We start from the raw sequence: 19174 nt of genomic DNA, 5'->3' as shown, positions 1-19174 counted from the left end.
TAATGTGTGTCATTTCATTTCATGTTAAAATACTTTCTTGTGTCCCTTAATATGCAGAGTAAACTATAAATAAAGTATTTGTATGTTGATTTCACTCAAAAGGGAAACACTGTGACTATGTGGCACTATCAAAACATTTCTCTGTTTGACTTCATTTGGTGGTGTACATTAGTACTGATCATACAATACTATGAACAAACCTTTGTTGTTTTTGTATCTCCACAGCAGGATCAGTGAGATGATGAGTAACAAGGCGACACTCGCAACCACCCAAATCACCAGACGAGTAGATGAACCGTCTGAGACTGGAGAACATGACAGACACATTTATTCATATTTTATTATTGCAAAGTTCTCAGTATAACTCTTTGGAATAAATGTCACCTGTGACTGAGATCCAGCTCTCGGGTGACTGTCCTCTCTCTCCGTGTTTACAGGAGTAGAAACCCTCATGTGACTTTGAGACAGTAGGGATGCTCATCTCTCCTGTCGTCTGTTTCTGGAGGAGTGATCTATCTTTATAGAAATTAGCTGTGAGGATTGAGGAGTTTGTAGATCGATGTAAACAGCGTAGAGTCAGAGTATCTCGCTCAATCACAGGATAAACTGGACTCTCCAGAATCACATCACCATCTACACAACAGAGAAAATGTAGAAACAGTAGGAATATGGCATCATGCATCATGCTACATTGGATACAGAGACAAATCTTGAAACAAATAAATACATACATGAACTCCTAAAGGAATAGTTCACCCTAAAATGAAATTCTGTCATAATACTCTCACCTTTTCAGTAGTTCATATGTTAATGTAATCTTGTGTTGAAGCAGTAAATGTATTTGGCTTGCTGTCCGTATACTGGAGGGCTCGGACCTCGAGACTCGACTCGAGTCCTGATTACCCCGCCAGACATTACTTATTTAGATAATGAATCTAGAGAATAGGTGGAGATGGGGTGGAGGTGGTGTTGGGCCTCATGTATTCAGACAGAAGACAAAGGCAGGCCTAACACAGTCGTAAAACCTAACTCAGGCCCCCACATACCAAGTCGTAAATCTTACTGATAAAAATTGCGCCAAAATCAAACAAAGGGAATCCAAAACAGACTACAAATCCCATGAAGCCTTGCTCACTAAAGAATCAAACTCTCAACTCCTATTGGATGAGGCACACAACAGAACGTCCCTCAAACCATGACATCATCAGAAGTAGAAATACCTCTGAAATGCTTCCGGGATTTGCTTCTAGCAACTTTGCTTGCCGGGTGTAGACGCAGCTCATCACTGTTCTCAGGTGCAGCTTCGTGGCACAAGGAAGTAACATCCGACTTGAAACTGTGGCCATAAAATCTCCATCTCGCTGGACGAGTTGAGATTACTCTGTGTGCAACCGAACACTCTACGGATCTGAAGGAGACCGCCGAGCAATCCGCATCTTCATCCGTTTGCCTGCAGAAGTGAAGAGATTAAAGATTTCTCTTCCATCTTCAATCAAGTCGACACTTCTGAGTTCTCCACCAGCCCGCCGAGAATCAGCAGCCGTGCCCGCCAACAGAGCGAGGAAACGGCCTCCCGTCATCACCCGAGCCTCAAGGAACCGGGTCGGAGTTAAAGGACGGATGAACACACATTTTACATCCTCATACGATTCAAGTAAGAGGTTTACGTCTGGGCAGAGATAGAATATTATAGTGTGTTATTCTTGTGTTTCAAGGTTTTTGCTTGTACAGTTTACGGACCACCATGTCTGCTCATTATTAATACTCAGGGTATTAATTATCCCAAATTTGTTTTGCCGTATTGTGGTCCAACCAAATTTTAACTGTTGTGCATTTTCGCCATCGCGGGTGAGACCGGCAAACTGAGTTTATCCATTAAAGAGTCAAAGAACGCGGGACTGTTTACGAGCCGTCCACCGCGTCTCTGAGCGATAAACTAACAGCTGCTTTCTCTCCCACGATCGCGAAATCGGCTTTAGGGCCTTCACTTTATTGGCTCATAGATAGCTTCGTGCTAAAGCTCAGCTTTGTCCCTAAGCTATCGCACAAGCGGATACACGCGGTAACTGGTAGACGCCATTGACCGGTTTCTCTCCACCCACATTCACGGTCATATTCCCTGGCTGGAAGTCTCGCGTGACATACTCTACACGAGAGTCACGTCCGCCATTTTGTGCGCGTCCCTCCTTACACACACACACACTCTCACACACACACCTTATGTGTTATAGGATTATTTTAGTTTCCATATCTAATCATATCACTTTTTAGTTTGTAGTTGAAAGTCGGAAGTTTATTGACTGCATTGTATTAATTATTAATTATTAATTATTAATTATCACTGCATAAATAAACTTTGTTATATTACAAAGAGAAGTGTTTTGGTTTGTTTTGCATACACCTGTGTCATGCTGACGGGATGTCAGTACCCGGATTCAAGCCTTCATTCATTGTTTTTTTTTTTTTCCCAAAAATCGATATTCTTCGGATGTCAATTTTCCTAAGAAAACAATCTAATATTGAGACTGTTATACTATCTGGTTATTAGTCCCTGATTCCAGGGTGGTGCCCCATCAATGTTAATACTTATTAATATTCTATTGATTTTTGATAATTGATAATTATCTTTGATGATTGTTGAATTTGTATGATCAATAATTAATTAATTAATTAATGTTTCATCGATCTTAATGATTAGTGATTATCTTTGATAATTGTTGATTTAAGATTAAAAAAAGCTAACATTGATTTTCATCAATGTTCTATTGAGTTTAATAATGAATAATTATCTTTGATAATTATTAATTATTGCTAATAACCAAATCCACTCCTAAACATAGTGCACTACATTTACTGGAGACCCATATGAGGTTTTAATGAGTTAGATTCAATTAATTAATTTAAATATTAATTAATAACTAAAGAAATAATTATTAATTATTTCTGATAGTAACACTGATCTAAACAACCAGTAAATCCCTACAGTGGGATGTCAGGAGTGTTGTCACAGGAAGCAGGTAAGCAGCGGCTTATATACTCCTGCTCGTGGGCTGTGATTTGTCAGATTAAAACTAACATGCTCCTCCTGAACCACTGTTAATTAACTCAATTTCAGTAGTTAGTTTTTTAATGTAATTTTGTGTTGAAGCAGTAAACGTATTTGGCTTGCTGTCCGTATACTGGAGGGCTCAGAGCTTGAGACTCGACTCGATTTCTAATTACCCCCAAAAAGGCGTTAAGCTGAAAGAACAGTACCATGACTATGGTAGGAAGTATTTAGGACAGCAAGCCAGCAACAATTTGGTTAATTGGCTTGGCGGATGCTTCTGAATTGTTCTTCCCCAAAAAAATCTGTACAGAGGGAGTGCTTTAAGCATTTGTTTGAAAGTGCATTCTTGTATGATTGCTGGTCGAGAGGGTTACATTGCGATTCGAATGAGAGACCACCACTCATTGTAGAAGTGGGTGGGCTCACGGTATGCGAACAGGGAATGTGAAAATGAGAGTTGGCTAATGCTGCATTGAAAGGGAGGGCTCACACTGCGATTCAAACAGGAGACTGTTCTAAGAGAGAGAGGTTTAGCTTACGGCATTTGAATGGGTAATCCCAGCAAGCAGTCAGATGGGGAAGGTGAGAATGAAAGTTGGCTCACACTTTGTTCGAAAGGGAGGGCTCGCACTGTGATTCGAACGGGAGACTGCTCTATAAAGAGAGAGCGCTCACGGCATTCGAACGGGTAAGTCCAGCAGGCGATCAAACAGGGAAAATGAGAACGAGAGGAACTGTTTGCAGGGGTGGCCTCACTCAATAGACTACCCATAGATAGGGAAATATGGTGCTTTGAGAAGAGGTGGTGACCGCGAAGCGAAGACAAAAAGGCTTTGGCGGAAGCACGGTAAAACACTGTTGCGGCAGTAGATTAAAGTAGGCCTCCTGCGGGAACGGAGTTAAAACCACTGCTGCGGCAGTGGATTGAGTACACTATATGGCCAAAAGTTTGTGGACACCCCCTTCTAATTAACGAATTTGGTTACTCCATTAAATCCAGTAAAGGAAAATCTTAATGTTTCTTTATGTAATGGCTTGGGTTTGTGTTCTTCCAAATTTGTGGCAACTGTTTGGGGATAGCCCTTTTCTGTTCCAGCATGACAATGCCCCTGCGAACAAAGTGATGTCGATAAAGAAATGGTTTACTGTGTCTGGGGTGGAAGAAATTGACAGGCCTGCACAAAGCCCAGACCTGAACCCCACTGATCACTTTTGGGGTGAACTGGAACAGTAACTGAAAGTCAGGCCCCATTAACCAACATCATTTCCTGACCTCACTGATAGCCTTGTGTCTGAATGAGAGCAAATCCCTGCAAAACTAACCTCATGTGTGTGGTTAGTACGAGAGAGAGAGAGAGAGAGAAAATTAAGTGACGGCCCCATAGCCGGTTTCGCGATCATGGGAGAGGAAACAGCTGTTAGTTTATCACTCAGAGAGGCGGTGGACGGCTCGTAAACCGTCCCGGTCTTTGATTCTTTAATGGATAAACTCAGTTTGCCGGTCTCACCTGTGATGGTGGAAATGCACAACAGTCCAATGTGGTTAGACCACAATACAGTAAATCAAATTCATGATAATTAATACCCTGAATATTAATAATGAGCGGACATGGCGGTCAGTAAACTGTACAAGCATAAACCTTGATAAGAATAACACACTATAATATTCTATCTCTGCCCAGACGTAAACCTCTTACTTGAATCGCATAAGGTTGCAGAATGTGTGTTCATCCGTCCTTTAACTAAGACTCAGTTCCTCGAGGCTTGGGTGATGACGGGAGGCCGTTTCCTCACTCTGTCGGCGGGCGGTATGGCTGCTGATTCTCGGTGGGCTGGAGGAGAAATTTGCGACGTCGACTTGATTGAAGATGGAAGAGAAATATTTTATCTCTTCACTTCTGCATGCAAATGGACGAAGATGCGGATTGCTCGGCGTTCTCCTTTGGATCTGTTAGAGTGTTCGGTGGAACACAGAGTAATCTCAACTTGTCCGGCGAGATGGAGATTGTATGGCCACAGTTTCAAGTCGGATGTTACTTCCTTGTGCCACGAGGCTGCACATGAGAGCAGTGATGAGCTGCGTCTACACACGGCGAGCAAAGTTGCTGGAAGCAAATCCCGGAAGCATTTCAGAGGTATTTCTACTCCTGATGATGTCATGGTTGAGATGCGTTCTGTCGTGTGCCTCATCCAATAGGAGTTGAGAGTTCGATCCTTTAGTGAGCAAGGCTTCATGGGATTTGTAGTCTGTTTTGGACTCCCTTTGTTTGATTTTGGCGCGATTTTTATCAGTATAATTTATGACCTGGTATGTGGGGGCCTGAGTTAGGTTTTATGACTGTGTTAGGCCTGCCTTTGTCTTCTATCTGAATACATGAGGCCCAACACTTTATTACATTTATCATGGCAGGGCACTTTTGCTGTGGTATTAAGTAGGGCACTTCATTAGAATAATCAACACCTGTAAGGGAAGCAAAAGGTTAGTTTGTATTTACCTGTAGGGGGAGCAAATATTAGTTAGGAATATGTACCTTTATATACATCTGTAAGGGAAGCAGAAGGTTAATTATGGAAAATGTGTCAATTACATTTATATGCAGCTTTGAGGGAAGCGAAAGTTTAGTTAAGAACTTTGTTACATTTGTCATGGCAGGGCACTGCTGCGGCAGTATCAAAATGGCATTATTGAGAGTATGCGAGCAATGCTGTGGCAGTATAGAGCATGGGCGGGCGCTGCAGCACATTATCTGGTGAGGAGAGCTCATACTGCATTTCGGATGGAAGAGCCCACGGATTGAATGACATGAAGTCTCACACTGCATTTGAATGGGAAAGCCCACCCTGTGATTCGAACGGGAGGGCCTGCGACCAATGCGCTGAGGCTCACACTGCATTAGAACAGGAGAGCCCACACTGCAATTCGATGGGAAAGCCTGCATAGCATTCGAACAGGAGGGACCATACTGTATTTGAATGGCGGGTGGTGCAGAGTAAAGAACCTTACTGAATTGCTGTTTGAGGAGCTGTGCCCCTCAAGTTTTAAGAAGAGGAAACATAAGAGGAAACAGGAAACATGATTGCAGAGTTGTGGGAGATTTAGTGGCAAGGCCTGAAAGGTTCACTGTTGCGGCACCTGGAAAAAACACATTTGCGCTGCTTTGCAGTGTGGTGGAAGTTTGTCGCATGGTCCGAAGGACACCGCAGTTGCGGCACCTGTACAGCACATTTGTGCTGCATTGCGGTGTATTGGGAGTTTTTTTTTTTTTTTTTTTGCATGGTCCGAAGGACACTGCAGTTGTGGCACCTGTACAGCATGTTTGTGCTGCTTTGCGGTGTGGTGGAAATTTGTTGCATGGTTGAAGGACACCGCAGTTGCGGCACCTGTACAGCACATTTGCGCTGCTTTGTGGAGTCATGGGAGTTTGTTGCATGACCCAAAAGATGCCGCAGTTGTGGCACGTGGACAGCACATTTGTGCTGCTTAGGGATGTTTTGAGCCGAAGGCAGAAGCACCGCAGTTGTGCTTTCTTAACTAAAATGGTTGCCATCTTTGGCTCCTCGGTAGGTAATGGTGAAGTCTTGGAAAGACACCTAGATAGAGAAAGTGAGAGGTAAACCTGCGTACAATCCAGTGACAGGAATTTAAATGGGCTCTCACAGAGACCTGCTGGAAGTAATATTGGTAAGACCCTGCGGAAGGCGCAGTTTCCGGCGTTGCTGCAGAAAAGACAAAATAATCATATTTAGGTGAAACTTTAGAAAACATTTGCTAGGGAATACAATACATCTTCATAAACAATGTGAAAAAATAGCTTAAAATAATCTGAAAAATAAGAGCTTTGGCTCTGTACTGCATACAGATATGCATGGACTTGCAAGCATCATTGAAGGATTAACTTTAGGCCATTCGCTTTTTAGGAGTATAACTGTCACCTGTAGTACACTATACATCATGCATAGGAAATGCATCACATAGCAATAGGTGTGAATTATCTAGGAATGCATTGAGTTGCTGCTCTGCACTGCATACAGAAATGCAAGAGATATGTGCTGGGAAATACAGTACATCTTAATAAACAATGGAAAACAGCATAAAATGATCTGAGAAATAAGAGCTTTGGCTCTGTACTGCATGCAGATATGCAGGAGAGATGGACTTGCAATCATTACTGAAGGATACACTTGTGGTCATTTGCTCCTTAGGAGTATGACTGCCCCCTGCTGTACAATATACATCAATATGTCAAAAATGCTAAGAGGAAGCGAGACATGTTGCAGAGTGATTATGAATGAGTTGGAACACGGCGCATGATCCGCCTCTTGCGGAGCCGAATTCGTCTCGTGTCTGTTCTGTCAGAGGCCGTGTATAAATGCAGTGTGCTGTGGAATGGTCAGAGTGAGTGCTGCACGGCAGCAAGCTTGCGTTAAAATGTCTGCGTTGGTTTGAAAAGAATTTGTCATTAGATTATCGGTCAATTGAAGGGAGTTCTGTGTTGCATGATGCCCCTGTGTTCAGAATGAAATAAATCACGCTCCGAAGGGCTCTTTGGAGGGAGAAATAATTGTGACATTCATGTTAGAAGATGAGGAACAATCGCTGGATAGAGCATGCCCTCTAAACAAGCTGCAGCGAGGTAATGAGGCTGACAGGCATCAACTGTGCAGAAGAACCTGATTAAAAATGCTGGGGGTTGAAATGATGGTTGGATAGAATAGTTAATCTTTGTTTCTCTTGCTTTCAAAAAATTGAATTTTAATGGCATGAAGCTGGAATGGCGGCCAATCGTGGAGGCAGCTGACACTGCTTTCCAGGTGGAAAGTTTAGATGAGAGAACATATGAGCAGTCCTAGAGAGCTGCTTCACATTTTCAAAGTGCAGGAGCAGCCAGTTTGCGGCAGCAACTTCATGCTATAAACTGCTTCATCGAATGGAGCATAGAAAGACAGACAGGGTAAATAAAAAAATAAAAAATAAATAACACAACGTGGTAGCCGTCAATACTGCTAAAAACAAAGAGCTGCTGTGGCAGATTCTGTTGAATAACAAGACTGTTTGGATGGAAGAGCTGTTCTGGTGGAGCCGAAAGCTTTACAGGGAAGTTGCATCCTATGATCCATCTGCCTGGGTCTGTTCGTGGGAAATGGTTGGGGCCGAATGCCGGAAAGATTCTCATGTCAGGAGAGTTGTCACAGGAAGCAGGTAAGCAGCGGCTTATATACTCCTGCTCGTGGGCTGTGATTTGTCAGATTAAAATTAACATGCTCCTCCCGAACCATTACGTTGTTCTGAACCTGTATGACTTTTTATCATATGTCCCTGACAGCACACGTACATCACCCAGATGTCTATTTGATGTGTATGTTTATATCTTGAAGATATATTTTTTGTTTACGTTGTTTGCTCATCTGCAATACGTCTATAAGACATATCTCTCAGATGTCAATAAGACATTCAGCAGATAATGTTAATTAGGATGTGAAGATTTCCAGATGAAACACTCAGAAACAGACGTCTCAGAGACGTACAGTATGTGTGCTATCTGGGGCGACTACAAAAGGAGATGTTTTAATTAATATCTCAGCTCATCTTCTCAACACTATTGACAGTGGATAGTGCCTCATTTTAAAGTTTACTAAAGGACCCAAAAGTATTATAAAAGTAGTCCATGCGACTCATGCCTCCAAGTGTTCTGATGTCATACAGTAGGTTTTAGTGCCAACAACAATGCAAACTCTTGTGTTAACACGCAAGCCACTGTGAATGAGCTTCTCTCGTTTTTTTCTATAAAAAATAACTTCAATTTCTGGTTGTTTCTCACCAAGATCTGTCGTATGTCTTCACAAGTCTTGGAATATGACACATAAGTCACATGGACCACTTTATAGATACTTTTGGGTCTTTTAAATCTTTAAACATAAGTCACTATCCACTGCCATTGTATTGAAAAAGATGGATCGTGATATTCATTAAAATATCTCCTTTTATGCACATAAGAAGGAAAACCACACTGGTCTAGAATAGAGATTTAGACAGTGAGTAAATTGGGACAGAATGTTTGATTTTGGGTGAACTATCTCTTTAAGATGAGATGTGGCAGGCAAATTGTGCATTTTCTATCATTTATTACTGAACTTTGATATTCAGTGTACAAATAAACAACAAAAACTCTTGAAAATACACTTTCAGCATGACAGTACAATCTACAACTCTTATTGTAGTTTATCTGTAGTTTTTACAAGTATATGTCACTTAAATGTAAATGCATTTTTAAAAATACTTCTGTCTTTAGCCTTAAAAATAAATCAATAAAAACTAAACATCATGATATTTTACCTGGTTTTGAGTGTCATACAACTCACCGTGTACTGTGATGTTGATATGTTGACTGTTTTCTCCAGATTGAGACTGACACCAGTATACTCCAGTGTCAGATGTTTTAAGGGAGCTGATTTTACATGTAGATCCTGTAGATGAACAATCTTTCATTCTCTCACTGTCTGTGTATCTTCTCACTGTCCATATAGAGTGACTTTGACCCTCACAACTCAGAGAGAGAGAGTGAGATGAGAAGTGTTGTCTTCTGCTGGGACTGATGATCAGAGACACTGAGGGACGTTGAGCTGAAATGAAGTTCAAACAAATACTGCAAGATAAATCCCTGTAGAACCTTATAGGTGAAAAACCTACATGAAAACTGACAAGGAGCCAGTGCAAAGACTCCAGGATAGGAGTGATCATGTTGATCAAGATCTGGTCAGGATTTCAGCTTACATGTTTTTAGTGAAATGGAGCAAAATTGGGCATTAAGAAACCTCACCAAAAGAGCACAGCAGTAGCCAAATCATGTTAAACATATATATATATATATATATATATATATATATATATATATATATATATATATATATATATATATATATACATACAAATCAGGTATTAAGATAGAGTTACAGAGATGGCTTTACGAAACTGATGTGGGGAGCCAATCAGCTGCATATCCACTAATCTGTCTGCACTGGAAAATGCTTACTTCTGAAGATGATCTGAAAAGCCTGTGACAGGTAACTCAGTGTCTAGGTTGTTGTTACCCAGCAGCTGTGTTGTTGCATTGGAGAGACTTGAGGTGGGAGGGATGCATTGATTCAACTGTCTGCAAGAATGACCCAGCCAATAACCAGTGGTTGGGTTACACAAAAACTACCCATCACTGAGGAAATAACACATGAATGACCCAACAGGCTAAACCCAGCATTTGGGTAGAAAAAGTAACGTCATGGTTACTTGCGTAACCTCCGTTCCCTGATGGAGGGAACGAGATGTTGTGTCGATGTAGTGACACTAGGGGTCACTCTTGGGAGCCCGAGACACCTCTGGTCTTTGATAAAAGGCCAATGAAAATTGGCGAGTGGTATTTGCATGCCACTCCCCCGGACATACGGGTATAAAAGGAGCTGGTATGCAACCACTCATTCAGGTTTTATGCTGAGGAGCCGATATAAGATCCGGCCATTTCAGCGGGTAGTTCAGCGTTGTGGCAGGAGGGACACAACGTCTCGTTCCCTCCATCAGGGAATGGAGGTTACGCAAGTAACCATGATGTTCCCTATCTGTCACTCACTCGACGTTGTGTCGATGTAGTGACACTAGGGGTCCCTATACGAAACGCCACAACTGGCTGAACTGTGTTAAGTGAACTGGCGGTGTGTGGTGGGCAGACTGCTGTGTGCCTCATAGCCAGCACACCAGGTCGACACGTAACCTCCCCCAACATAGTTATGAGTGTCGAACGGCCCTTTTTGGGGACAAGTCGACTACCCAAAGATAGAGACAGGCTTAACCCAGTCGTGGCCTCTTTTCCCCTTCTCTTTTTCCACTCCCTAAAAAAGAAGGGGGATTATGGCCAGGGCCCAGGAAGCCGCTACACCTCTGGTAGAATGGGCTCGTAGCCCTATCGGGGGCGGCATGTTCTGGGCGAGATATGCCATAGTTATGGCGTCAATGAGCCAGTGGGCGATCCTCTGCTTGGAGACAGTGCTTCCTTTCCGCTGTGCACCAAAGCAGATAAAGAGCTGCTCAGAGATTCTAAAGCTCTGCGTGCGATCCAAATAGATGTGTAAAGCACGCACCGGACACAGCAACAACGTGGCTGGGTCTGCCTCCTCCTGGGCCAGCACTTGCAGGTTCACCACCTGGTCCCTAAAAGGGGTGGTGGGAACCTTGGGCACATAGCCGGTCGGGGTCTCAGGATCACATGAGAGTAACCCAGACTGAACTCCAGGCATGTTTCGCTGACAGAGGACGCTTGCAGGTCACTTACCCTCTTGATGGAAGTGAGTGCAGTCAGGAGGGCAGTCTTCAAGGAGAGTGCCTTAAGCTCGGCTGACTGCAAAGGCTCAAAGGGGGCACTCTGTAGACCCTGAAGAACTACAGAGAGATCCCATGAGGGAACGAGGCACGGTCTGGAGGGATTCAGCCTCCTGGCGCCTCTTAGGAACCTGATGATCAGGTCGTGCTTCCCTAAGGACTTACCGTCAACTGCATCATGGTGTGCTGCTATGGTGGGAAAGTAAACCTTCAAGGTGGAAGGGGACAGCATCCCATCCAGCCTCTCCTGCAGGAAGGAAAGCACTCAGGGGACCGCTTAGGTCTTCCGCGTCCCGTCCAGGGGCCAGACATGGAGATTCCAGAGGTATGTGCGCGGGTGCCAGAGGGTGCCCCATCCCTGAGAAAGAAGGTCCTTCCTCAGGAGAATTCACCAGGGGGTCGTGAGGAGTGTGAGGTCCGAGAACCACATCTGGGTGGGCCAGTAGGGTGCTACCAGGACGACCTGCTCCTTGTCCTCCCTGACCTTGCACAGGGTCTGTGCAAGCAGGCTCACTCGGGGAAATGCATATTTGCGTAGGCCAGGTGGCCAGCTGTGTGCCAGCCCATCTATGCCGAGGGGAGCCTCGGTGAGGGCGTACTTGGGAGGGCAGTGGGAGGATTCTTGGGAGGCGAACAGGTCCACCTGTGCCCGTCCGAATTGACTCCAAATCAGCTGGACCACCTGAGGGTGGAGTCTCCACTCTCCCCTGAGGGAAACCTGCTGTGACAGCGCGTCCGCTGTAGTGTTGAGGTTGCCCGGGATATGAGTGGCTCGCAGTGACTTGAAGTGCTGCTGACTCCAGAGGAGGAGACGGCGGGCGAGTTGTGACATACAACGAGAGCGCAGACCACCTTGGCGGTTGACATATGCTACCGCTGCTGTGCTGTCCTGTCCAAACTAACACGTGCTTGCCCTGGATCAACGGCCAGAACCTCCGCAGGGCGAGCAGAATTGCCAACAACTCGAGGCAGTTGATGTGCCAATGCAGTTGCGGGCCCGTCCAGAGGCCAGCGGCTGCGTGCCCATTGCAAACAGTGCTCCAGCCCATTTTGGAGGCATCTGTCATGACCACGACGCGCCTGGAGACCAGTTCTAGTGGAACACCTGCTCGTAGAAATGAGAGGTCGGTCCAAGGGCTGAAAAGACAGTGACAGACCGACGTGATGGCCACACGGTGTGTCCCGTGGCGCCATGCCCATCTCGGGACTCGAGTCTGGAGCCAGTGCTGAAGTGGCCTCATATGCATCAACCCGAGCGGGGTGGCCACCGCCGAGGACGCCATATGCCCCAGGAGCCTCTGACAGGGACAGGCCGAAAGGCAGGACTTTGTACTGATACGCATGACCCTCGAACGCAAACCACAGGAAGGGTCTGTGTCGAGGAAGGATCGAGACGTGGAAGTACACATCCTTCAGGTCTACCGCCGCAAACCAATCTTGATGCCGGACACTCTCCAAAATGCGTCTTTGCGTCAGCATCTTGAATGGGAGTCTGTGTAAAGCCCGGTTCAGTACTCGCAGGTCCAAGACTGGCCGCAACCCACCGCCTTTTTTCGGTACGATGAAGTAGGGGCTATAAAACCCTTTTTTCATCTCGGCTGGAGGGACAGGTTCTATCGCATCCTTCCGTAGGAGGGTAGCGATCTCCAAGCGCAGGGTGGCAGCGTTTTCGCCCTTGACCAAGGTGAAGTGAATACCGCTGAACCTGGGCGGGCACCTGGCGAACTGAATCGTGTAACCAAGTTGGACGGTCTGGATCAGCCACCTTGACAGATTGGAAAGCGTGAGCCACGTGTCCAAATTCCGCTCGAGGGGGACCAAGGGGACAACGTCGTCGGACGTACCGGCAGGTGGGGCCTCACAGCAGGGCGGAGCGCGAGGTGCCACAGCACGTTGTGGCCGTGCTGAGTCTAGGGACATCGAAGCACTTACCTGGCTCCTTGTGACCACCCCCGGAACAGCCTGGGACGGTGGAGGAAGAGGCCTGTCCTCATAACCCGTGGAGACTGCCACATCGGGGGTGGCTGTGTGCCACAGCTGGGCGCTCAGGGGCAGAAAGGGCACCGCTGGAGCGCCAATCCTGCAAGAAAAAGCCCGTGGACGGTAGTCGTGGTGATGACCATAGGCACCGGGTATGTGACCCAGGGAGGAAGGAAGCCGCTCTTTTGCTGAACTGTTGGATACCGCAGCCACTTGGGCATGTGGCGAAATCAAACAAAAAGGCAACAAAAGATTTTGCACCCGGCCCTCCACCGGGGGATGGAGTGGTCTTCCTAGCAGCTCCACGTAAGTGGGTTCCCTCGTCCCTGGGTTGCCCGTCTCAGGGGTGCTTCGAGGACCTCCGTGGGTTCTTTGGTGCCAGATGTGAGACGGGTGGCGTTGGCTTCCTGTGGTGGGCTCCACGCCGGGGCCGGGCTTAAGGGGCGGCTGCAGCAGAGCTGCAAGGGGGACGCCCTTGGTGACGAGCAGACGGGGTGCGGGATCTTGAGCCGTGCCAGGGCAGGATGTGCTGGATTGCCTCCATCTGCTGCTTCACCATCGAGAACTGCTGGGCAAAGTCCTCGACGGTGTCGCCGAATAGGCCCGCCTGGGAAATGCGGGCAGCAAGGAACCGTGTCTTGTCGGCCTCGCCCATCTCGACCAGGTTGAGCCAAGGGTGGTGCTCCTGGACCACTAGTGTGGCCATTGTCCGCCCGAGAGACCGTGCCGTGACCTTCGTCACCCGGAGTGCGAGGTCGGTTGCCGAGCACTGTTCCTGCATCAAATCCGGGGCGGAACTACCCTTGTGCAGTTCTTTCAGTGCCTTGGCGGACCTGCAGGAGAGCCATGGCGTGCAGGGTAGAGGCGGCTTGTCCAGCAGCACTGTAGGCATTAGCCGTCAGGGACGACGTGAGCCTACAGGGCTTGGACAGGGGCTTAGGGCATCCACGGCAGGTGGCGGCGCTCTACGGGCATAGGTGCACCGTGAGCGCCTTATCCACCGGGGGAATCACCGTATAGCCCTTGGCCACCCCGCCATCGAGGGTAGTGAGAGTGGGGGAACTGCAGAGTAGGGGCTGGGCATTGAAAGGTGCCTCCCACGACTTCGTCAGCTCCTCATGCACTTCCGGGAAGAATGGCACTGGAGCGGGGCGCGGCTGCTTTGAGCGGTGCCATGAGCCCAGAAACCAATCATCAAGCCACGAGGGTTCAGGGGAGAGTGGAGGGTTCCACTCTAACCCGACGCTCGCAGCCGCCCGGGAAAGCATGTCCATCATTTCGGCATCGGCCTGTGACTGGGCGATCGTCCCGAAGGGGGAAGCCCAGCTGAGGCTTCTTCATCCGACTGGACAAGCCCGCTCTATGATGCTGCGCTCGAGAGCTCATCATCTTCACGGGCTCCGAACAAGAAGCCAGACTCACCATGAGACGAAATTCTTACGAAAGCAAGCCTCCGCAACGTTGCCATGGTCATGTTCTCGCAGTGAGAACATGAACCATTCACAAACGCTGCCTCCGTGTGGGTAGCGCCCAGACACGAAAGACAGCAATCATGACCATCCGAAGTTGAGAGATAACGACCGCAACCAGGAATAACACACGATCGGAAAGGCATCTTTGAAAAGACGTTCCGGGTGGGTGCTCTTTTAGAGAAATATATACTCTTTTAGAGGGGAGAAAGGCTCTTTCAGAAAATATACTCTCTAGTTTTTCTGCCGAAGCACCCAGGGGCGTTCTCTGCAGTGCACCAATGCAGAGGAGGGAGAAGCTGCTGAAATGCGCCGTCAGATCCAGCAGAGGTGAATGAACAGTTATATTCAGCTCAATGAGCATGAACGTTCGGCTCCGAAGAGAAAATCTGAATGGTTGCATACCAGCTCCTTTTATACCCGTATGTCCAGGGGAGTGGCATGCAAATACCACTCGCCAATTTTCATTGGCCTTTTATCAAAGACCAGAGGTGTCTCGGGCTCCCAATAGTGACCCCTAGCGTCACTACATCGACACAACGTCGAGTGAGTGACAGATAGGGAACCCAGCATTTTTAGAGTGTGAGGAGAAAATATTTGGATGTCAGACACAACGCCCTGCCCTGTTCAGACAGGATTAGTTTTCACATGAGTTTATAATAAACCGACTGAAATAAACAATACTCATCTGTGAATTATATAATTATAACATTACGTAATTGAGCGGAGAAATTACCATGAGTATCTTATCTGACACTGATATTACAGTGGCCAGTCTGAGCAGTTTCCACGATTTGGCTCTCTTTTATAATTTTATTTTCTTATTTTTCTGTCAGATGAATATAAATAATAAAATAAAACATCCAAATTAAAAGGCAGCAGGTGTTCTAGATGGTAGCTCAAGTAGGTTAAAATGCATAAGGAGAAGTGTTGTGAAAATTAAATAATCAGCAATCACAGACATTCGCATTTGGATGGGATTAGATTTCTCAGAGGACCCTTGAGTTAGCCGATAAACAGTAGGTAATTTGCTCTGAAATCTGTACAGAGGTTGTGTGAGAAAAACACAAACTTGTCAGATTCAGACGGGATTAAAATCACAAAGTACGTCTGTGAAACACAAATTTCTCTGACCTCCTCAGGGAAAACTAGTCCTGTCCAAATAGGGCCATTGTGAATGTTTGAGCTAAATACATCTAAACAGTGACCTAACCAAGGATATTAGAGATTATTCTTTGACTTCAAATATGTATTTATAAGATAGTTCAAAAATGCATGAATTCTGATTTCTGAAAATGTGAAAGAACTTTTTGAATGTGCCACTTCTCAGGGGGTGAAAACTTGGCCCATCCATTTTTATTGTGGCTTACCACAAAAAGTAATTTCATGGCTACACTCTTGCATCTGTTGGGCCTCATGTATTCAGATAGAAGACAAAGGCAGGTCTAACACAGTCATAAAAACCTAACTCAAGCCCCCATATTCCAAGTCGTAAATCTTACTGATAAAAATCGCGCCAAAATCAAACAAAGGGAGTCCAAAACAGACTGCAAATCCCATGAAGCCTTGCTCACTAAAGGATCGAACTCTCAACTCCTGTTGGATGAGGCACACAACAGAACGTCCCTCAAACATGACATCATCAGGAGTTGAAATACCTCTGAAATGCTTTCGTGATTGGCTTCCAGTGACTTTGTTTGCAGCGTGTTGACTTGAAACTGTGGCCATACAATCTCCATCTCGCTGGATGAGTTGAGATTACTCTGTGTTCAACCGAACACTCTAACAGATCCGAAGGAGACCGCCGAACAATTCGAATCTTCATCCGTTTGCCTACAGAAGTGAAGAGATTAAAGATTTCTCTTCCATCTTCAATCAAGTCGACATTTCTGAGTTCTCCTCCAGCCCGCCGAGAATCAACAACCGTACCGCCTGCCGACAGAGCGAGGAAACGGCCTCCCGTCATCATCCGAGCCTCAAGGAACTGGGTCAGAGTTAAAGGACGGAGGAAAACACATTCTACCTGTATCCTCATGCGATTCAAGTAAGAGGTTTACGTCTGGGCTGAGATAGAATATTATAGCGTGTTATTCTTGTGTTTCAAGGTTTTTGCTTGTACAGTTTACGGACCACCATGTCCGCTCATTATTAATACTCAGGGTATTAATTATCACAAATTTGTTTTGCTGTATTGTGGTCCAACCAAATTGGATTGTTGTGCAATTTTGCCATCGCGGGTGAGACAGCAACTGAGTTCATCCATTAAAGAGTCAAATAACGCGGGACTTTTACGAGCCGTCCACCGCGTCTCTGAGTGATAAACTGACAGCTGTTTTCTCTCCCACTATCGCGAAATCGGCTTTAGGGCTGTCACTTGATCATCTCTCTCTCTCTCTCGTACTAACCACACACACACACACACACACACTCACACACACACACCTTATGTGTTTTAGGATTATTTTCATTTCTATATCTAATCATATCGCTGTTTAGTTTGTAGTTGTAAGTCGGAAGTTTATTCACTGCATTGTATTAATTATTAATTGATATTACTGCATAAATAAACTTTGTTTATATTACAAAGAGAAGTGTTTTGGTTTGTTTTGCATACACCTGTGTCATGCTGATGGGATGTCAGTGCTCGGATTCAAACCTTCATTCATTGTTTTTTTTTCCCCGAAAATCGATATTCTTCGTATGTCGATTCTCCTAAGAAAACAATCTAATATTGAGACTGTTATACTATCTGGTTATTAGTCCCTGATTCCAGGGTGGTGCCCTGTCAATGTTAATCCTTATTAATATTCTATTGATTTTTATTATTGATAATTATCTTTGATGGTTGTTGAATTTGAATGATCAATAAGCTAGTGTTCATTTTAATTAATGTTTCATCGATGTTAACAATTAACAATTATCTTTGATAATTGGATTAAAAAAAAGCTAACATTGATTCTCATCAATGTTCTATTGATTTTAATAATTAATAATTGTCTTTGATAATTATTAATTATTGCTAATAACCAAACTTTCTCCTAAACGTAGCACACTACATTTACTGGAGCCCCATATGAGGTTTTAATGAGTTAGAGTCAAATGATTAATTTAAATATTAATTAATAACTACAGAAATAAGTATTAATTATTTCTGATAGTAACACTGATCTAAACAACCAGTAAAGCCCTACACATCTAAAATAAACATCATGCAAAATTGTGGTGAAACAGATACATTTTACATCTACAATCATAATTGTAAAACATGTCTAAGATTGTTTTTTTTTAGGATGATCTAGCAGATTTACTTTGTATTCTCAGAGGTTGAGTTTCCAAGCCTGATATTTTCAGAACAGAAAGATGTCACCTATGATCAGGTTTATAAGAGGCTCACATCATTAATTGTACAGAGTGACAGAAAATCAAGTTTTTAGAGGAGCATATGTGTGAGGAGGAGCAAATCAGGCTTTATGGTCACATTGTCTTTAGGATCTCTTAGTGCAAACACAATTTACAAACACAGTCACTGGTAAAAAAGAAGTATACAGTATGTTCAATCTCACCTGTGACATTGACCCACAGTGCATCACTGTAGTTTGTGTAGTAAACTGGTTCTCCTCTTCCAGCTCTACACCAGTACTGACCTCCATCAGACACTGAATCAATATGGACTCTGTAGGAGTTTGTTTCTGTCTTCTTTTTCTCAGAGTTCTGTGTGTGTTTGTACCAGTAAAAGTCCCATCCAGCAGTCTGAGTCATGTGACAGATCAGAGTCACCGTGTTTCCTGTCAGTGCAGCTCCTGCAGTATCTGATGTGAGTTCAGGATTGAGCTTTGAGTCTGTGGTGAAGAACATTTGGGTCATTAATCAACAGAGTTTATTTATTTAACAGAGTTTATCTACAGAGTTGAATGTGAACACTCACCTGATACAGTCAGTGTAACAGCATCACTGATGTCTGATCTCTGTGAGTCTTGTTTCCTCTCTCCTCTACAGCTGTATTTACCACTGTGAGATTTGTCAGATGTGATTCTGTACACTCTCTCAGTGCTGACTGGATTGACTAAACCATCTTTAAACCAGCTGTATCTCCACTCAGTGTGTGTTTCTCTCTGTATGTCACATGTGAGAGTGACTGTCTCTCCTCTGAACACATGATGATCTGGATTTACAGTCACTACAAGTTTTGGTCTCGCTGTATAAAACACAAGTAAATATTCATCTATTTTACAATAATACAAAAATTAGACTGTAATCAGTTAATCTGAAGATCCTGAAGATTTGAATCCATTCAAATAAATGTAATAAGTA

At 44.9% G+C, this 19174-nt stretch overlaps 3 protein-coding genes across 10 annotated transcripts in view; 2 read left to right on the top strand and 1 right to left on the bottom strand.

The window, feature by feature from the left end:
• Positions 1-19174, top strand: part of LOC127440265 (uncharacterized) — a 204410-nt gene that overhangs the window by 6549 nt on the left and 178687 nt on the right.
• Positions 1-19174, top strand: part of LOC127447811 (uncharacterized) — a 160884-nt gene that overhangs the window by 49707 nt on the left and 92003 nt on the right. The gene's annotated exons all lie outside the window — the stretch shown is intronic.
• The window catches only part of LOC127447627 (Fc receptor-like protein 5), a 61369-nt gene that overhangs the window by 2912 nt on the left and 39283 nt on the right, over positions 1-19174 (bottom strand). For all 8 annotated transcript variants that reach the window (XM_051709570.1, XM_051709597.1, XM_051709578.1 and 5 more), the window contains 5 exons: positions 18789-19058; positions 18427-18702; positions 9410-9670; positions 385-633; positions 201-305 (listed from right to left, as the gene is read on the bottom strand). In XM_051709570.1, coding sequence (XP_051565530.1) covers positions 201-305; positions 385-633; positions 9410-9670; positions 18427-18702; positions 18789-19058 — 1161 coding nt within the window. The remainder of the gene's footprint in view (positions 1-200; positions 306-384; positions 634-9409; positions 9671-18426; positions 18703-18788; positions 19059-19174) is intronic.

This window comes from Myxocyprinus asiaticus, chromosome 1 (assembly GCF_019703515.2).
Source record: "Myxocyprinus asiaticus isolate MX2 ecotype Aquarium Trade chromosome 1, UBuf_Myxa_2, whole genome shotgun sequence".
NCBI lineage: Eukaryota > Metazoa > Chordata > Actinopteri > Cypriniformes > Catostomidae > Myxocyprinus > Myxocyprinus asiaticus.
The sequence above is the reverse complement of the archived record's forward strand: the minus strand, read 5'-3'. Positions and strand labels throughout refer to the sequence as shown.